The sequence below is a fragment of the Antechinus flavipes genome, chromosome 1 (assembly GCF_016432865.1).
Source record: "Antechinus flavipes isolate AdamAnt ecotype Samford, QLD, Australia chromosome 1, AdamAnt_v2, whole genome shotgun sequence".
Lineage (NCBI taxonomy): Eukaryota > Metazoa > Chordata > Mammalia > Dasyuromorphia > Dasyuridae > Antechinus > Antechinus flavipes.
Window position 1 is genome coordinate 567,734,251 of NC_067398.1, and position 21,485 is coordinate 567,755,735.

Below are 21,485 nucleotides of genomic sequence, written 5' to 3' on the forward strand. Positions count from 1 at the left end.
TTACGGCCTCGAGCCCGTGCTTTCCCGAAGGACGCTGGGGCACTGCTCACTACTGAAGGAGTGCGAGTCTCTGGCAGGGAGTTAGCCGTCACCCTCGCTTTCTTACTTTCTGCCTTCCTCCCAGTGCCTGCGCTCCCAAAGGACGCTGGGACGCTCCTTCCTTCTGCTCCCTGTCCCTGCCCTATGGTGAAATTAGACCACCCTCGATTCCTTACTTCCCGCCTCACTGATTTTTTTTTTTCCTTTGAGTCCCTCTTCCCAGCCTTGTTCTTTAAAAAAGTTTTTTAATGGCTCCTTATTCTCCGAATGAAACAGAGAAAGTGTGAACTCTAAAGGCTAGAGATGACCATCAGACATTTTCAACAGACTGTGAAACATCCACCTTTCTGCTGCTCTTTGGAGCCAGTGAGGGCCACAGGGCCTGCCTTAGCAACTGGAAAGCCCTACTTGGTCTCTTCTGAGGGAAATAGGGAGACCTTCCCCTTAGCCTGTTGCTCTGGGCCTTGGCTGCTCCTGCTCCAAAGTCTCTGGAGATGCACCTCCTCCCTCAAGTCACTTCCCTTTCACAGGTACCTGGCAGACTTCACAAAGCTCATTGATCTCCTGCACCCAGAGAGCCAGGCTAGGATCCGGAAAAGCTTCCCAGCACTTGGTATTTATAGCTCCCATGGTGAGTTAGCACGTTTCAAGGGGGTAATTTTAATTTGATTTTCTGTCTTTTGATTGTGAGTTTACACCTTGGGAGGTTGAATCAAATAAAGAGTTCTCTTTCAGAAAAAAAAAAAAGTGAGTTAACAAGTTTAAAGGAGGTAATTTTAATTTGACTGACTTTCTGTTTCTTGATTGTGAGTTTACACCTTTGGAGGTGGAATCAAGTAAAGGGTTCTCCCAATTAAAAAAAAGTTTTTCCCCCTTTGGGTAGAGTTTTACAACAACTTTAAGGAAAGAAGTTAATGCGACTTAGGAAAAAATTTTGTTTTTATTTGGGGTTTTGGGGGGGTAGGGGAGGAACATTAGATAGCATTCCAAAGATAGTTTCTACATGAAGTTTAAATTACATCTTGGGGATCATCATTGCTTCTCACTTCTCCCCAGTACATCTCACACCAGGGCAATGTGTTTAAAGCTCCAAAACCTATGTGGGTTCTTTTGAATTTTTGTTTTTTTAAGAAAATTTGGTCCAGGCTTTCCTATCATAACTTCAAATACTATCACTTTAGGATTTCACTAATTTCATTTCAAAATGTATTTTACCATTGTCAAATCTAGTCTTACAAGTAATGTGAGTGAAAATTGTGAAACACACTTGTCTTGATCTGTATGTTATTAGGTGTTAACTCTCCAGATTCTAAAAGGAAAGAAAGGAAGATGAGTATGACTTTTAATTTGTAAAAACCTGTTTCTATTAAGTAGGCAGTCATGCCTAATTTTGGCAAAATGTTAACACACTTGAGTTATTTTTGGAAGGCATATTTTTATTCCCAAGTCTTCAGGGGATTGCATTTTAGGTAGTCTCATTTACATAAAGTAGGTGCTAAGCTCCATCCCAAAAGGAACTTGTTCTTTTTGCTGAGAGAGAAACTTATTATTTTATTCCAAAAGCTGTAAAGTCATAATCAAAAGAAAATCTCTTTCTACTAAAAATTACTCCATTTCAGGATCTCACCCTGCTTTTTCATTTACCCTTATCTATCAAATTTTGGTCCAATCCTAAAAGAGAAGTCACAGACCAAAAAAGCATGTAGAAATCCAAATTGAGATGCAAAAGCTCTGTTGGAAAATGTGCTCCCCAGAACTACATGGTGTCCTCTGGCTTTGATCATAATGAGTGTAACATGTCATCCAATGGACAGGCCTACAAATATTTCAAGATAAGTGGGAGAGTGACCCTTACTCAAAATTAAAATCAGACTCTTAAAGTTAAAAAAAAAAAAAGGATTTATTATGATTTCTCTAGATAGGGCAACTCCCAATAGACAAGGTATTATTTTTTTAAATAACTTTTTATTGACAGAACCTATGCCAGGGTAATTTTTTTTTTTACAATATTATCCCTTGCACTCAATTCTGTTCTGATTTTTCCCCTCCCTCCTTCCACCCCCTCCCCCAGATGGCAAGCAGTCCTTTACATGTTAAATAGGTTACAATATATCCTAGATACAATATATGTGTGCAGACGGAACAGTTGTTGTCTTGTTGCACAGGGAGAATTGGATTCAGAAGGTATAAATAACCTGGGAAGAAAAACAAAAATGCAAGTAGTTTATATTCATTTCCCAGTGTTCTTTCTTTAGGTGCAGCTGTTTCTCAGACAAGGTATTAGTAGAAAAGCGCAAATGCAAACTGCAAGACACCAGAGTATATAGATCCTAAGCAGGACACCACCACCCCCTCTGACATTTTTTCCCATTGCCTGGCAGAGTTCCAATTTGCTCAGAAACTGAATATTGACCCCAGGACACACTTAACCTATTAGGTACTTAAATGCTAATGAAAATGTGTGAAGGGCCAGAACAGGAAGGAAATGTTTGTTCATCTGAGATAATTGAATACCTGCAGCTTTTAGCTACTGCACATCCCCAAGTCACAATTAGGGCACAGATCAAGGCCACATCCTCATGAGAGGTCTTCACTCAGTTTATCCCGTTTAATCCCTCCTATTTCTTTATTAACCTTTGAAGACCTCTCCTCTCATAACATTCTTGATACATTTCCTCCAGAGGAACTGCTAAAAAGGGAACTTTGGGAGGGACTAGAACTTCCAGGCTGGCTAGATGCCGAAGAGCTAGACTTAGAGAGCCAGTGCTGGAGGTGGAAGTGGAGAGACCTGGAGATACTGCTACCACGGGAGGCACTGCACCTCTTATGAGCTTTGTCTCTTCCACAATCCTTTTCACTTGACATTTTGATGGACCCTTTCTCTTTAGATCTGGTACAGCTAGACCACCTTCATTTGCTTTTCTTTTTTCATTAATTCCCTTGAAATTCTGGATCTTTTGTTCTTCCAGATAAATTTTTTGAGGTCATTAAAATAGTTTCTTGGGAGTCTGATTGGTATACACTAAATAAATAGATTAGGTAGTATTCTCATCTTTATATTTGCTCTATCCAAGAGCACTTGATATTTTTTCAATTTTTTGGATCCGACTTTAATTGTGTAGCAAGTGTTTTGTAGTTTTGCTCTTGTAGTTAGTTCCTGACTGTAGACAATTATTTTAAATGGAATTTGTCTTTGTATCTCTTGCTGTTGGGTTTTGTTAGGGATGTATAAAAATGCTGATGATGTATGTGGATTTATTTTATATCTTGCAGCTTTGCTCAAGTTGTGGATTATTTCTAATAGTTTTTTGGTTGATTCTCTAGGATTCTCTAAGTATTCCATCATATCATCTGCAAAGAGTGATAATTTGGTTTCCTCATTACCTGTTCTAATTTCTTTAATCTCTTTTCCTTTTCTTATTGCCAAGGCTAACATTCCTAATACAATATTGAAAAGTAATGGTGATAGTGGGCAAACTTGATTCACCCCTGATCTTAATGGGAATGGTTTCAATTTATGCCCATCACATATGATGGTTGCTAATGGTTTAAATAGATGCTACTGACTATTTTAAGGAAAAAGTCCATTTATTCCTATACTCTCTAGTGTTTTGAATAAGAATGGATGTTGGATTTTATCAATTTTTTTTCCTGCATATATTGAGATAATCATATTGTTTTTGTTACTTTGGTTATTGATATAACTCTAAAACCTGACATCCCAAGTGGTTTTAAGAAGGGAGTAGCTCCTGGGGGTGAACCAGGAGGAAGCCCAGGAGTTGGTAGTAATGGTGGAGCAAGGTAGAGTCCTGGTATGGCAGGAAGAACAGCCTGTGGAAGTGGTTGCTGTTTCTGAGAAGCAGGAGAGGAGAATGCCCCACCAGGAAGAGATACTTCCTTGTGCTGCTGCTCTCTTGTGTCCTTTAAGTCCTCAGAATCCTCCTGGTCATCATCCTCTGAAAATACCCCAGCCTCTTGCCTCTCTTCAGGAATTTCCTGACCTGCTATTCTAAGCATGGTAGCTTGAAGAGGTGTTATTTGCTTCATGTTTTTCTTTTTCTTTCCCGATTCTCCAGGAACACCAGCAAATCTTACATTGTGAACTGAGGTTTTTTCCTCACTGTTCTCTCTCTTCATCAGCCATGAACTCTTCTTCCCAGGAAACATCTGACTTGTTGATGTTCCTGTCACAACTGCTGTCATCATGCTTATCTTGATCCATGTCTTGAGAACAATCTTCTTTTTCAATGGTGCTGAAAGCATCGTCATCACGACCTCCTTGAGCAAGTTCTGGACTATCCTGCTGCTGAGGAGGAACAAGTTCTAGAGCAAAACCCACTTTATGGCCATACATCTGCAGCACTTGGAAAGGAGGTGGCCCAGGGGGTGGGCCCGGAGGAATTCTGCCAGGAGGTAAAGGAGGAACACCATGTCCAGGCAAAGGAAGCAGAGAAATTGCCCTGGTGGGAGGTCCATAGGCAGAGAGATTTTTGAGAACAGTTGGTGACTGTGCACCAGGCAATGGTATTCCTTGGAGAGAGATGTTAGAAGGAGCATGAGACATGTCAGGCAGTGGGATGCTTTCCACTTCAACGTCCTGAGCCTTCTTTACAGCAGCAAAGTATTGACTGAGCTGGGCCCTCTTCTGCTCACACTGCACCTCTAACTTTCCAAGTTCTTTGGCGATACCTGGATTTTCCTTTTCATAGAGTCGGACAATTCTCTGAAAAGTTTCCTGAAGTTTTTTGCGTTTCCTTTTGATCACGTTTTCATGTAGCTGTGGCTGCTGTACTGGATTGAACTCCATCTTATCCAGTTTCTCCATGTCCCAGATAATTTTTTTGGGATCCTTAATCTTCAGTACTGCAGCTCATGCCATCATTCGTTGTTTCTTATTCTTTTTTAATTCCCCTCTTCCGAGCTTCCTTTCCAGCCTGGTCAGTGGGATTCATGAATTTCCCACTCTTGGTGGGAGATGCAGATCTTCTCTCCATTTCTACAGCTTCTATGGCTCAGTCAGGGAAGAAGGGACAGAAACTTTTTCATCAAACCAATGCTCCAAAAGTATTATCAGTAAAGGCTAGATGCTCATCAGACTGAAAAACATCCACCTTTCTGCTGCTCTTTGGAGCCAGTGAGGGCCACAGGCTTGCCTTAGCAAGCTGGAAAGCCCTCCTTGGTCTCTTCTGAGGGAAATGGGAGACCTTCCCCTTAGCCTGTTGCTGTGGGCTTTAGCTACTGCCCAGCCTCTGGAGATGTACCTCCTCCCTCAAGTCACTTCCCTTTTATAGGCACCTGGCAGATTTCACAAAGCTCATGGAGCTCCAGCAACCAGAGAGCCAGGCTAGGATCTGGAGAAACTTCCCAGCACTTGGTATTTACATCTCCCATGGTGAGTTAGCAAGTTTCAAGGAGGTAATTTTAATTTGATTTTCTGTCTTTTGATTGTGAGTTTACACCGTGGGAGGTTGAATCAAATAAAGGGTTCTCTGTTAGGATTCTTACAAAGTGCTAAATTGGTTGTCCAGTTTAGCATGGTACTTAACAGTTCTCCAATTCAGAGTTCACACCTTTCACACCTTTAAGAGTTCACAATTTTAAGAGCATATAAGAGGAGGAGCCCACTAGAGGAGATTCACAAGTCTAAGAGGAACTCCCACAAGCCCAGAGAGAACCCACAATCCCTCTCTGAGAGGAGGAGTTAGATTCATTCCATATTCCACCATTCTGCTGGCTGGAGGCTTTGGATTCAGAGTTGAGTTAGAGGCAGAAACTGGAAGAGCTAAAAAAAACTAGCAACAGGAGCTCTTGGAACCAAGGAAAGAAACTAAGAAAACTAACCGGCTCTTAGGGAAGAGGCAATAAAGGATACAAACTTTTAACAGCTAGGGCTGCATTTGAGGTGATTATTACTCTGAACTGAAACGAAGGCTACTTCCAGAAGTTCCCCAAGAAACCTGCTCCCAGAGAACATTATATTTTTAGAGAAGAGAACATTACAGTTCTCTTTCAGGGGAAAAAAAAATTCCTCTTTTGATGGAGTTTTAACAACTACTTTAAGAAAATGAGGTTAAGTGCCAATTTAGTGCCACTTGAGAAAAGATTTTCTTGGGGCAGGTCCATAGTATCCCAAAGTTAAAGTTTGTAGATGAAGTCTAAATTACTCCTGGGCAACCATCTTTACTTCTCACTTCCCCCTAGTATCTCTCACATCAGGGCAAGGTATTTAAAGTTCCAAAAGTCCTGCTATGTGTTTGTTTTTTGAGTTTTTATTTTTCAAGAAACTTTGATCCAGTCTTTCCTATCATAGCCTTAAATACTCACTTAAGGATTTCAGTCATTGCATTTCAAAATGAATTTTATCATTGTAAAATCTAGTCTTATATGTAATGTTATGAAAACTTGTGTGATAAATACAGTTGTCTTGGTCTGTACATTAGGTGTTAACTCTCCAGATTCCAAAAGAGAAGATAGGAGTATGAGCAAGACTTTTAATTTGGAAAAGTGTTTCTTTTAAGTAGGCAGCCAAGCCTTTGTAAACTGTTAATACACTTGGAAATCAAAATGTGTCCTTCAAAAATTACTTAAATTTACAAGTGACTCTGTTTAAGATAAAAGCAATCCCCTAATTAGCATCATTATACAAAGCAGTAGTCAAAGCTCCACCCAAAAGGCAACTTGCTCTTTTTCCTGAGAAGGAAACCTCTTTATCAGATTCAACTTCTAAAACTGTAAAGTCATAATCAAAAGACAATCTCTTTCTACTTATACTTACTCCTTTTCAAATATTAAAACCTAGAGGAGTCTGACCCTGCTCCTCTTCTAGCAAACTTTGGTCCAATGCTAAAGAAAAAGACAAATCACAGACCAAAAAGTGCATGTAGAAATCAAAGATGAGATGTAAAAGCTCTGTTGGAAAATGTGGATTCGCACTCTTTGGAGAGAAACAGGTGCTCTGGATCAGCTGTAACCTTGGTAGTACAGCGGAATCAGGGGAGCCACTTGAGTTTTGGGGACAGGATATAAAAAGGTATGTCTTATGAAGTGTACCCAATAGCTTAGACACCCATTTGTTGGAATCTTTACAAACTGCTAACTAATTAGAGTTGATCTAATCTTACAAGAAGATGTTTTGGGCAGAACCTGAAACAAGGTACTAAGTAGAACTAATTAGTACAATGCTTGTGTTTGCACCTTTACTCATTGGAGTTCACACGTATGCCAGCTTCGCAAAGTAAACTTGGTAACTTTGTGAGTTCACACCTCCCTTGAAGCTCTTTGGGCCAGAGAGCACTATGGGAGAAAACCCATAATCCCATTCTCTCAGAAGATTCACATATAAAGCCAGTGAAGAGAGAGCTATTCCAGAATATATTTTCTACTTGGCTGGCTGGTCGCAGAAGAGAGTTCAGCTGGACTGGAGAAGAGCACTCTGGTGCAGACAGAGAGCACTTTGAGAGATTTCAGCGGAATTACGCCAGAAGCCCTCTCTCCAAAGCAAGGCAGAATATTTTCCACTTGGCTGGCTGGTGGCAGAAGAAGAGTTTTCAGAGGAAGAAGCTACGAGTCGAGTTCAGTGGACAACCAGATTCATCTTAATCTCACACCACTGTGGTTGGTGGCTGGGCTCCTGCACTTCCCCCACTGAGACCAAGCTGGTCTGAAAGACTCATCAGACAGCTAGCCGAGCCCCAAGTGAAGGAGACAAGAGATGCATTCCATCTCTGTGCTGGTTGGAGGCTGAAGAAAGCAGAGGCAGAGGCTAAAGGACAGAATCTTTGGATTTGGAGACATTCGGAGGGCTCTAAGCTAAACCGGCTGTGTTCTAAGAAGAACAAGAACTCCAACATTTGAACTCTTACATTTTGGCACCCGGACAGGGACTTCCAAGATGGCGACGTCTCTGGGCTCCAACACCTACAACAGGCAGAACTGGGAGGATGCGGACTTCCCTATTCTGTGTCAGATGTGCCTTGGAGAAAATCCTTACATCCGGATGACCAAAGAAAAATATGGAAAAGAATGCAAAATTTGTGCCAGGCCGTTCACAGTGTTCCGCTGGTGCCCCGGTGTTCGCATGCGTTTTAAGAAGACTGAAGTGTGCCAAACCTGCAGCAAGCTAAAAAATGTATGTCAGACTTGCCTTTTGGACCTAGAATATGGCTTACCTATTCAGGTCCGTGATGCAGGACTATCCTTTAAGGACGACATGCCTAAATCTGATGTGAACAAAGAATATTATACCCAGAATGTTGAGCGAGAGATTTCTAACTCTGACGGAACTCGGCCAGTTGGTGTTCTTGGAAAAGCTACAGCTCCAAGTGACATGCTGCTTAAATTGGCTCGGACGACCCCTTATTATAAACGGAATCGTCCTCACATTTGTTCCTTCTGGGTGAAAGGAAAATGTAAAAGAGGAGAGGAGTGTCCATACAGACACGAGAAGCCTACAGACCCTGATGATCCTCTTGCTGATCAGAACATCAAAGATCGATATTATGGCATTAATGATCCTGTGGCAGATAAGCTTCTAAAACGGGCTTCAACAATGCCTCGCCTGGACCCTCCAGATGATAAGACCATAACCACTCTGTATGTTGGTGGTCTGGGAGATACAATTAGTGAGACGGATCTCAGAAATTACTTTTACCAGTTTGGTGAGATCCGAACAATAACAGTTGTACAGAGACAACAATGCGCTTTCATCCAGTTTGCTACAAGGCAAGCTGCAGAGATGGCTGCGGAGAAGTCCTTCAATAAACTGATTGTAAATGGGTGCAGGCTTAATGTGAAATGGGGAAGATCTCAAGCAGCCAGAGGAAAAGAAAAAGAAAAAGAAGGAACCACAGACTCTGGACAGGAACAGATTTCACCTCTCCAGGGGCTTAATTCCAGCCTATGGGTCCCTTGCCTCTGGACATAGTAGGCTTGACCATTTCACCTCCTGAGGGTGCTTACAAAACAGTGGCCATCCACACACTGATGTGGGAAAGTGGGGAATTTGTAGCTAATATCCCAGTCACTAACACAGGTAGAGAACCTGTGATTTATCAACCAGGAGAAGTAGTAGCATCAGGCTTACTGTTACATACCCCTGATAGACAATCTGATGATGGTTGCCCAGATGCTGACTTCAAGCAGCAGAGTCCAGGAATATTTTGGACTGCAGCTGTGACAGATGACCGACCTATGCTCACTATTTATGTGAATGGAATACCACGAAAAGGATTGGTAGACACAGGTGCAGATCATACTGTAATTAGAGGTGCCAGCCGGCCCAATCACTGGCCAAAGATTAAGGCAGACACCTATATGTCTGGTGTAGGAGGATCAATAGCAGCAGAAGTTAGTGCTGCCCCTATGAAATGGACATTTGAAAATGAAACAGGAGTTTTTACTCCTTTTGTGGTTGAAAAAATCCCCATCAATCTGTGGGGAAGAGACATTTTGCAGCAGATAGGATTATAATTAAGTACTTCGGCTTTTTAGGCAGGGCTGCTGTTGAAGGCCTGCCAGCACTCTCACCAGTTCCTATTCAGTGGAAAACTGATACACCAGTGTGGGTAGAACAGTGGCCCTTAACAAGAGACTTTAGAAATTCAGAACTCTGATGTCCTCAACCAACAGAAAAGCAATCAGGATTACAGTTGGGAAGAATACAGGCCTTTTAAGACAACAAGGCAATATCCAGTGCAAATGGCTCCAATGTAATTACCAGATGATGAGGAGAAATCCCAAATTTGGTAAAGAGAAGGGAATTAGGTTAACTACTTGGGGAAGAGGATCTGCTTATATTTCCACAGATGGGGAAAGAATCAGATGGCTGACAAGGAGACTGTTAAAAAGACTTTTAAAATCTTCAAGAATCATTGGATTCCTTAAGATGAAAAATTGTTGATGAGACTTTTTGCAATACTTCAGAGCTTACAGGAATTATTAGATTCCTGACACATGAACTAATGGACAATGGATTCCTTATGGACTATTTCTAGGACTTATGGACATGTGTAAATTTTCAGGAGGATTCATGTTATTTGTTACATTACTACTAGCCTGTGTTATATTGCTATGTGCTTATGTAAATTATGTATAATGCCTCCCATATTGATGGATTTATGTATACCATGTATATCTGTTACAAAGTTCTGGCCCATATTGATGGATTTATGTATACCATGTATATCTGTTACAAAGTTCTGGCCCATATTGATGGATTTATATGTACTTGTTTCTAGGGAGCCCCTTCAGAAACCCGCACTTCCTATTTCCTTTGGTGTTTTCATCTCCCTTCCTGAGGTGTCAGGGAAGGCGTGATCACCTTTTTTGAGGGGTTCTCACCTCCTTGAGAAATCAGGGAGGTCATGACCACCCTATGTTCTAAAACAAAAGGAAGGGGGAAATGTTGGAATCTTTACAAACTGCTAACTCATTAGAGTTGATCTAATCTTACAAGAAGATGTTTTGGGCAGAACCTGAAACAAGGTACTAAGTAGAACTAATTTGTACAGTGCTTGTGTTTGCACCTTTACTCATTGGAGTTCACAAGTATGCCAGCTTCACAAAGTAAACTTTGTAACTTTGGGAATTCACACCTCCCTTGAAGCTCTTAGGGCCAGAGAGCACTATGGGAGAAAACCCATAATCCCTCTCTCTCATATCCCACAATTCATCCCTCTTGTATAAAAGAAACAGACAGAGGCTCTCGGTGAGATTTCAGCGGAATTACGCCAGAAGCTCTCTCTCCGAGGCAAGGCAGAATATTTTCCACTTGGCTGGCTGGTGGCAGAAGAAGAGTTTTCAGAGGAAGAAGCTACGAGTCGAGAGTTCAGTGGACAAACAGATTCATCTTCATCTCACACCACTGTGGTAGGTGGCTGGGCTCCTGCACTTCCCCCACTGAGACCAAGCTGGTCTGAAAGACTCATCAGAAAGCTAGCCGAGCCCCAAGTGAAGGAGACGAGATGCATTCCATCTCTGTGCTGGTTGGAGGCTGAAGAAAGCAGAGGCAGAGGCTAAAGGACAGAACCTTTGGATTTGGAGACATTCGGAGGGCTCTAAGCTAAACCAGTTGTGTTCTGAGAAGAACAAGAACTCCAACATTTGAACTCTTACACCCATTCCTGCAAGAACACAAAATGAAATCCTTTCCTTGCTTCATGGGATGGGGGGAGGGGGCTCTTTAGCATTCTTTGTAAGAAATTTGTAAGAAAATTGTCTCTTACACTTTGGGGCTTTATCTGGGATCCAGACATCCCTAGTAAAAAGAGCCTATATAATCAAAGGACATAGATTAGTCCTTTTGATATCAATGGTGTGGTAGATTGGCTCTATGTGTCCCAGCTCATTGATTGCTCAGGACTTTAGGACCATGTTGATGATCAAGGCAGTTTATGAATCCAGAAAAAGGAAAGGAGACTATTGACTAGGATACCGTGCACCAACCAATGGTGAGAAAAATTGACTATTGCATATTGCCATTGGTAGTCAGCATCTTATGAGGGAAGGGAGTCTGAGAGGTTTCAGACAAATAAAGAAGATGGAGAATAAGAAGAAATTAAAGGGTGCCAAGAACATTAAGAGGAGATAAGGATGCCTCTGTGAGTGCCAACTTGCTCCAAATAGTCCAGAAGGGAAGATATTGAAGAAAGCAACAGGAGATACAGGCTGTATTAGATAAGAAATATATGAGATTGAAAACTCAAACTTTATGGCAGAAATTAGGCATGGACCCACACTTAACACCATATACCAAGATAAGATCAAAATGGGTCCATGACCTAGGCATAAAGAACGGGATTATAAATAAATTAGAGGAACATAGAATAGTTTATCTCTCAGACTTGTGGAGGAGAAAGAAATTTGTGACCAAAGATGAACTAGAGACCATTACTGATCACAAAATAGAAAATTTTGATTACATCAAATTAAAAAGCCTTTGTACAAACAAAACTAATGCAAACAAGATTAGAAGGGAAGCAACAAACTGGGAAAACATCTTCACAGTTAAAGGTTCTGATAAAGGCCTCATTTCTAAAATATATAGAGAACTGACTCTAATTTATAAGAAATCAAGCCATTCTCCAATTGATAAATGGTCAAAGGATATGAACAGACAATTTTCAGAGGATGAAATTGAAACTATTACCACTCATATGAAAGAGTGTTCCAAATCATTATTGATCAGAGAAATGCAAATTAAGACAACTCTGAGATACCACTACACACCTGTCAGATTGGCTAAGATGACAGGAAAAAATAATGATGAATGTTGGAGGGGATGCGGGAAAACTGGGACACTAATGCATTGTTGGTGGAGTTGTGAACGAATCCAACCATTCTGGAGAGCAATCTGGAATTATGCCCAAAAAATTATCAAATTGTGCATACCCTTTGATCCCACAGTGTTTCTATTGGGCTTATATCCCAAAGAAATACTAAAGAAAGGAAAGGGACCTGTATGTGCCAAAATGTTTGTAGCAGCCCTATTTGTAGTGGCTAGAAACTGGAAAATGATTGGATGCCCATCAATTGGAGAATGGCTGGGTAAATTGTGGTATATGAATGTTATGGAATATTATTGTTCTGTAAGAAATGACCAGCAGGATAAATACAGAGAGGACTGGCGAGACTTACATGAACTGATGCTAAGTGAAATGAGCAGAACCAGGAGATCATTATACACTTCGACAACGATATTGTATGAGGACATATTTTGATGGAAGTGGATTTCTTTGACAAAGAGATCTAACTGAATTTCAATTGATAAATGACGGACAAAAGCAGCTACACCCAAAGAAAGAACACTGGGAAACGAATGTGAACTATCTGCATTTTAGTTTTTCTTCCCGGGTTATTTATACCTTCTGAATCCAATTCTCCCTATGCAACAAGAGAACTGTTCGGTTCTGCAAACATATATTGTATCTAGGATATACTGCAACATATCCAACATATAAAGGACTGCTTGCCATCTAGGGGAGGGGGTGGAGGGAGGGAGGGGAAAAAAATCAGAACAGAAACGAGTGCAAGGGATAATGTTGTAAAAAAAAAATTACCCTGGCATGGATTCTGTCAATATAAAGTAATTATTAAATAAAAATTAAAAAAAAAAAAAAAAAAAGAAAACTCAAACTTTTTGTTCTCTATTTCTGTCAGCTAGAATGCAGGTGGCTCTTAGTGCTTCAAGCCAAAATCAATGTTCAGTTAAAACTTAGCTTCCAGATTATTTGCTTTAATTAGATTTGCTACACAAGACACAATAGGCAAAGACTATAGTAATTTATTGTTTAATAAACCTATTGACTCCAACTTCTAGGATAAGAACTCACTATTTGACAAGAACTGTTGAGGAAACAGGATAATAAAAGTAGGCATAGACCAACATCTCGCTCTCTATACCAAGATAAAGTCAAAACTGTGATAATATTAAAAATTAGGAGAGCTAAGGATAGTTTAGCTGACAGATCTTTGGAGAAGGGAGGAATTTATGCTCAAACAAGAAATAAAGATTATGAAATGCAAATGATTAATTTTGATCACATTAAATTTTTTTTTAATTGCACAACCAAACCCAATGCAGCCAAGAATCTTAGGGAAGCAGAAATCTGGGGAACAATTTCTATATCGTCACTGTTTCTGTAAAAGGTCTTATTTCTCAAATATATAGAGAACCGAGTCATATTTATAAGAATTCAAGACACTTTCCAATCGATATGTAGTCGAAGAAATGAAAAGAATTTTCAGATGAAGAAATTAAACACATCTATAGTCATATAAAAATGCTCTAAGTCAGTATGCATTAGAGAAATGCAAATTAAAATAACTCTCAGGGGCCACTCCACATCACACAGGGGTCACAGATTGGCAAAGATGACAGGAAACAATGAAATCTTGGAGGGAATGTGGGAATACTGGTTGACAAATGTATTGTTAGTGGAGTTGTAAATTGATCCACCTATTCTAGAAAGCAATTATGCCTAAAGGGCTATAAAACTATACATATCCTTTGATCCAGCAGTAGCACTACTGGGTCTGTAACCCAAAGAGATAATAAAAGAATGAAAAGGACTCACATTTAAAAAAAAAAAAAAAAAGATTAATATTAGCTTTTTTGTGGTGGCAAGGAATTGGAAATTGAATGAGTACCCATCAATTGGGGGGTGGGGGGAGATGGCTGAATAAAATATAATATGAGTGTAATGGAATTTTATTGTTCTCTAAGAAATGATGAGCAAATTGGTTACAGAAAAGCCAGGAAAGAGATTAATTAATGCTGAATGAAGTGAGCAGAACCATCAGAACATTATACACAGCAATATTGGATATGATCATCTCTGTTAGACTTAGTTATTCCCAGCATTTCAGTGATCCAAGACAATTCCAATAAAATTGTGATCAAAAATTCTATTCTCTTTCAGAGAAAGACTGTATGGGAATTGAAGCATACTATTTTCAACTATTTTTTCTCTCATGGTTTTTCCCCTTTACTTTGATTTTTTCCTTTCCCGACATAACTAATGTGAAACATACTTAAAATAATTGTACACGTATAACCAATATGATATTGCTTGCTATCTCTGGTGGGGGGCGAAGTAAGGGTGGAAAGGAGAAAAAATTTGAAACTAAAAATCTTACAAAAATGAATGTTGAAAACCATCTTTACCTGTAATTGAAAAAATAAAACATTATTGAAAAGTGAGGGGGTGGAAAATAAATAAAAGTGAGCCTCAAACTTTTCTTTCCAATCATTTATCAACAAATCATAGGTGAGATAGGAAAAACTTCTAGGTAATCTGTGGTATACTCTTTGAAAGAATTCAGGACTCGGGCTTTATCCAATTCAGTAAAAGCATTGATTAAAATTGATTCAGAATCACACACTTGGGTGGGGGGAGAATATGCATCTTTTAGGAAGTTACTGGGAGTTATCTGCAGTCAACAACCCAGTAAAGCAAAACAAGATATTTAAACAATTGGATTATATCACCAGATAAGTGGATTTTAAGACTATAGGAGGAGTTTGTTAACATGGAGAAGTCTTAAGTGTTGGTGAAAGTACCCATGTGGTTACCCAGAATATATACAGAAACGTCCTACTAGTGGGAAAGTAGCAATATATAATAATGATATTATGATTAGCCTGCCTTCAACCTAAGTTCCAATAGACAGCAAATAAGGAGAGTGGACAAATGCTATGTTGGTCAAATTAAGAAAAATCAATTAAAATGAGTGTTTTGAGGTGTTTATTTACAATCATGCTTTCTTATTGTTTTCTATGGTATGTCTCCTCTCCATGGGTGACTGAACTATGGACTGGATGGACCTGAATTTGTACCTGTCACCTAGTGACTGAAGATTTCTGTGAGGTTTTGGCAGGGGGCGAGAGGAACAGGTTTGGAGTGGGGCAATAATCAGAATCTTATCAAAAGAATCCATTAGTAATTGTTGCCTTTGTGCTTCAACTGTTAGAAAATAACCCTTGGTGCTTGAGTTTTGGGGATTGCTTGTTTATGTTTTTTGAAGTCAAAACATGATACAACAATTAACAGTCTACAGCCAACAGTCTTACATCATAATTGATGTAAGAAGCAGTTTTTGAAAGAAACAAATCAATTTGGTAGAAAACTTCCCCAAACTCGATTCTTTCTCTCTCCATCATTCCCGGTAGCAATTCCCCAGGAGACCACAGGACTGTTTCTTCTTGGGCTATAGCTGCAAAGAGAGTAGTAATCATAGCACATTGTACTCCATGCATTTTGATGGATGTGCAGAGAAGTGCTTTTGGCAAAGGGTCATTAATCTCATCAAACCCCGAATATATTTTCCTTGTATCTCATCTTTTAGAACATGTGCAACATGCTTGGAAATATCTTTTCATGACCAGTTCTGGCAAGGATGCCCACCATACTGACTTCAATGGCCATCTGAAGATAAAGATGCCCGTTGGCCTTCACCTATTCTCTCTGCGACATGAATGTAATAATTTCTATTATTGATTCTTTAACATCTGCAGGAAGATGCCTGTTGCAGCTTCCTGAAAAATAGCCTCAGAGAAGATTCTGTCTTGTTTTTGACACAGTTTGCCCTTTCCACAGCATTGTACACGCTTGGGATTTCAAACTCCAAGAAGAAACTTAAGGAACTCTGTCATGATACCCATGGCTTTATAATCATCCCTCCTTCCTAAGAACTGCCCCAATGCAAATTAACTTGCAGTCCCAAGGAGAAGCGTTTTCTTCATGGACTTTTGGATCATTCTGTATGTCTTCTCCTGGTGCTTCACCAGCACCAGTTTCCTGCAAGTGCTGTTACTCAACTTCATCCAAAGTTGCCTTCAAGTGGTTGCTCAAATCCTTGTTAACCTCAGGCACGAGAATTTCTGAATTCACTGCTGCACCATAATCCCTTTCTCCTGACTATCTCACAGATTCTCCTTTTCGTCTCAAATGCCACATGATCTCTTGCCTGGAAAGATTCACTGGCAACTTTTCCCCTATCAGGTCTAGTTATACCACAGGAGAGAAGGAAATTAGTGCTCTCTTATTTGTCTGCCAGCCGCTTGCTGAGCTCTGCAGCACCAGAAAGCTTCTCCTTTCCCAGATCCACGGAGGGATCTCGATCCATCCCATTCAATCTGGAGCCCAGAAATGCTCAGACAGAATAAGGGGTTCCAAAGCTGAAGCACTAGTGAGAGGGGGTGGGGTACAAAATAAATCCACAAAAGTCATCAGCATTCTTATACATCACTAACAAAACCCAACAGAGTTATGAAGAAAAATTCCATTTAAAGTAACTACTGATTGTATAAAATATTTAGGAATCTATCTGCCAAGGGAAAAATCAGAAACTTTATGAGCAAAACTACAAAACTCTTTCCACACAAATTAAGTCTGATCTAACCAACTGGAAAAATATTAAGTGCTCTTGGATTGGGTGAGCAAATATAATAAAGATGACAATACTACCAAAACTAAACTATTTATTTAGCGCTATACCAATCAGACTCCCAAAAAACTATTTTAATGACCTAGAAAAAATAACAACAAAGTTCATATGGAAAAACAAAAGGTCAAGCATTTCAAGGGAATTAATGGAAAAAAAAAATCAAATGAAGGTGACCTAGATGTACCAGATCTAAAATTATATTATAAAGTAGAGGTTACCAAAGCCATCTGGTACTGGTTAAGAAATAGACTAATCAATGGAATAGGTTAGGTTCAAAGGACAAAACATCCAATAACTTTAATAATTTAGTGTTTGACAAACCCAAAACCCCAGTTTTGGGGATAAGAACGCATTATTTGACAAAAATTGCTGGGAAAATTAGAAATTAGTATGGCAGAAACTAGACATTGACCCACACTTAACACCGTACACCAAGATAAGGTCAAAATGGGTTCATGACTTAGACATAAAGAATGAGATTATAAATAAATTGAAAGAGCATAAGATAGTTTATCTCTCAGACCTGTGGAAGAGGAAAGAATTTATGACCAAAGAAGAACTAGAGATCACTATTGACTACAAAATAGAAAATTTTGATTATATCAAATTGAAAAGTTTTTGTATAAACAAAACTAATGCAGACAAGATTAGAGGGGAAGCAATAACCTGGGAAAACATTTTTACAGTCAAAGATTCTGATTTCCAAAATACATAGTGAATTGACTCTATAAGAAATCAAGCCATTCTCCAATTGATAAATGGTCAAAGGATATGAACAGACAATTCTCAGACGAAGAAATTGAAACTATTTATAGACATATGAAAATATGCTCCAAATCATTATTAATCAGAGAAATGCAAATTAAGATGACTCTGAGATACCACTACACACCTGTCAGATTGGCTAGAATGACAGGGAAAGATAATGCAGAATGTTGGAGGGGATGTGGGAAAACAGGGACAATGATACATTGTTGGTGGACTTGTAAATACATCCAGCCATTCTGGAGTGCAATTTGGAACTATGCTCAAAAAGTTATCAAACTGTGCATATCCTTTGATGCAGCAGTGTTTCTTCTGGGCTTATACCCCAAAGAGATATAAAGAAGGGAAAGGGACCAGTATGTGCCAAAATGTTTGTAGCAGCTATTTTTGTAGTGGCTAGAAGCTGGAAAACGAATGGATGCCCATCAATTGGAGAATGGTTGAGTAAACTGTGGTATATGAATGTTATGGAATATTGTTGTTCTGTAAGAAATGACCAGCAGGATGAATACAGAGAGGATTGGCAAGACTTACATGAACTGATGCTAAGTGAAATGAGCAGAACCAGCAGATTATATACTTCAACGATACCATATAAAAATGTATTCTGATGGAAGTGGATTTCTTTGACAAAGATCTAATTCAGTTTCAGTTGATCAAGGATGGACAGAAGCAGCTACACTCGAAGAAAGAACACTGGGAAATGAATGTAAACTGCTTGCATTTTTGTTTTTCTTCCCGAGTTATTTTTACCTTCTGAATCAATTCTTCCTGTGCAACAAGAGAACTGTTCAGTTCTGCACACCTATATTGTATCTAGGATACACTGTGACATATTTAACTTGTATAGGATTGCTTGCCATCTGGGGGAGAGGGTGAAGGGGAAAAGTCGGAACAAAAGTGAGTGCAAGGGATAATGTTGTAAAAAAAATTACCCAGGCATGGGCTCTGTCAATAAAAAGTTATAATAAGAGAGAGAGAGAGAGAGAGAGAGAGAGAGAGAGAGAGAGAGAGAGAGAGAGAGAGAGAGAGAGAAAGAAAGGGAGTGGGGTAGAAGTGCCTAAGGCAAAGTGAATAGGAGCTAGGGGTTCCCATTCTTTCAGGTCTTTTGAGAAAAATATACCAGTTTCCCCAATGTTCTATCTCTTCCCCCTCCTTTTTTCCCCCCTCACAGAAAGGAATTATCAAATGATCATCCCATATATAAATCCCAAGAATGAATCAAAATCCCTATACATAATAGACTAGTACAGTGAATTTCCTAAAAATCCCTCAAACAGTAATAGTTACACAGTTTTAATAAATCCCATCCCAAATCTTAAACACACAGTAATAGGTGACTCAGACTAGTTTAACAGTCATCCATCAACCATTCCCAAAGTCCTCCATATCAGTCCAAAGTGCGCTAGAAGCAGGGTCCATGGTTTCATTTAAAAACTGCTGCAGGCTAAGAAATGGTCAGAGGCTCTCATTCCATGCAGAGAGTGTGTGATGCTGTGCTGACAATCAAAGCTGGTCAAATTCCCAGAAACAAGCCAATATCTGTGATTTGACACAGATCTAACAAATAAAGGTTAGAACAGTCTGAGATAGAAAGACTGGTCCACAAGACTGCTACAAAATGTGAAAAGATGATTGCTTTGGACTGACAATCAGCTGTAGTCTCACGTCTTAACAGTAGTTAGGTCTCACAGACCACCGTTAATTGTCTTCTCATCATTTAGAAAACAACAAAAACAAAAAATAAATACCAAACAACAAACAGATGACCAGGCTAAATACTTATTTGCCTAAGCATTTAGGATACAATGATTACATATAATCAGACTGAAAATAGCAAGGTATGACAATTGAATTGCATTAACAATTCTATTGATCATTGCTGTGACCATAGAGATCAGTTACAGGAGGAAAAATTGCAAAACATAATTATAAAATAACATAAAAAGTCAAAACTCAACCTTCAGCACATACAGGATAAAATAACTTTAACGCAGTTTTTATTGTAATCAATTGTTCCACTGTCAGAAAGTGGAGCTTTAAAACTTCCAAAAAGCATTAACTAATTAACTATAAGCCCAAGAAATTTTACCTCCAATAGTAGGTTCCATTAATCAAATTTCTAGTAAATCCTAAACAAATATTTATTATAACCTTATAGTGATAACAGTAAGAAATTTGTCCCAATAAGTTCACAACTTAAACAGTTATCCAAGTAGATGTTTCATAAGTGATTATACATACAAATCAGTTTGCTTTTAAAATACCCAATACATAGAAAAATATCCCAAATTTCATATTTTCCATAACAGAAACATAAAAGTAAGCCTATCCCTTTAAATCAGTTTACTACACTGGCAATAACTTGATTTTTTTTAAAATGGCTGGAACACACTTAGAGGGGCGAGAGGATGAGAGGATTCCATGTGGCCACCCTTCCCCCACTCCTGTACTCCTAGACAAAAATTTCCTCAGGTTTCCCACTCAATTTCTTATATAGGAATCCTTCTCAAGATGTAGCCCATCAGGTTCTTCCCAAGTCTACCAGATTCCCAACTTTCTCCTCCTTTCATGCTACATACTTAAACAATCTCCAACAACTTTCCTAACTAGACATTTCACTGCGAAAATAGCAGGAAGTAGTGGGGGGGGGGGGAAGGAAGGGGAGGAGGAGGAGATGAGTTGAATCTTTACCTTTGAAGACAAAGGATCCTTTTCCCATTTCTCTCCCTCACCTCGTTCTGCTGCCAAAAAGCTCTTACTTCCTAAAACCATACAAAGCTTTAATTGTTCCTATAAATCAATCCTTTCTAAATCACCTGCATTCCTCTTTCCTTTTTACTTCAAAACCTGCAAGATTCACACTATATAGCAAATAGCTCAAAACACCACAACACCTACAAAAATCCAGCAGAGCTGGATTTAAAGTATAACTTACATTAACAAATAAACAGAATCAAACCAAAATCTCTCTCTCTCTCTCTCTTTTTTTTTTTTTTTTGCCCAAATGTTTGAGAATAATTGCCGAATGCAATTAGCATCTCACTTTTATCTGTCCAGGCAGAGCTTGAATTTTATTGCTCTTTCCCTTCCTTTCTAAATCAGGCTACTTTTTTTTCCTTCTTTAGTAATAAAGGTATCAATATTTAAACAAATTCCAAGATCTTATCCTCAGAATAAACAGATCTAGCATGCAAAGGCAATAGCAAAATTATTTCTCAAAATTTTCAGAATCATCCCAAAGTTCCTAATCAATTGTTTTTCTTCCTAAGTGTCAATCAGATAAGGTTTTATTGCCCTCTACTCTAGCAGGCTCTGCTTTAAGGGAAAAAACCTCCCTGTCAGTGTAAAATAGCCAAGTTCCATTTACTTTATCAGACCAGAGACACCCAGGCATCCTGTGGAGGTCAACAAGGGCATTCAGCACTGCATCCAGCTTAGCCACTTGCTACACATACAGGACTACTCACCAGACCAGACAAGTGACTGCAGGATAATTAGGCAGCTGCAGGGGGTCCCTCAAAATCTTATTAACCAGAACTGGCTTTTAACCCAGTTTTATATGATGCTCTGTGCCAATTTTGAACCGAATTAAAAAACTTGGGTCTCACTTGCCTGGTCCACAGAAAGATTTCTGGAAACTGGGGCCAAGGAATGTCTCTTGGTGGCCACCCCCTAGAATCCATAACCTCTTTCACCCTTCAGGGAAAGGGACTGACCATCAGACCGAGCCAAAG

At 39.3% G+C, this 21,485-nt stretch overlaps 2 protein-coding genes and 1 pseudogene across 2 annotated transcripts; 1 reads left to right on the forward strand and 2 right to left on the reverse strand.

Annotated features, from left to right (window-relative positions):
* On the reverse strand, positions 1–5,033 carry LOC127547332 (WW domain-binding protein 11-like). Its single transcript, XM_051974160.1, is given in 4 exon segments — positions 1–70; positions 3,758–4,165; positions 4,167–4,948; positions 4,950–5,033. Coding segments are annotated over 4 exon segments (1,344 nt in total).
* A 2,894-nt stretch (positions 5,034–7,927) lies between these two features.
* On the forward strand, positions 7,928–8,962 carry LOC127547343 (pre-mRNA-splicing factor RBM22-like). Its single transcript, XM_051974170.1, has one exon. It carries the CDS (start codon positions 7,931–7,933, stop codon positions 8,960–8,962), a length of 1,032 nt encoding a protein of 343 aa, XP_051830130.1. The 5' UTR covers positions 7,928–7,930.
* A 6,806-nt stretch (positions 8,963–15,768) lies between these two features.
* LOC127547348 (pre-mRNA-splicing factor 18-like) lies at positions 15,769–16,667 on the reverse strand (annotated as a pseudogene).
* Between the last annotated feature and the right edge of the window lie 4,818 nt (positions 16,668–21,485).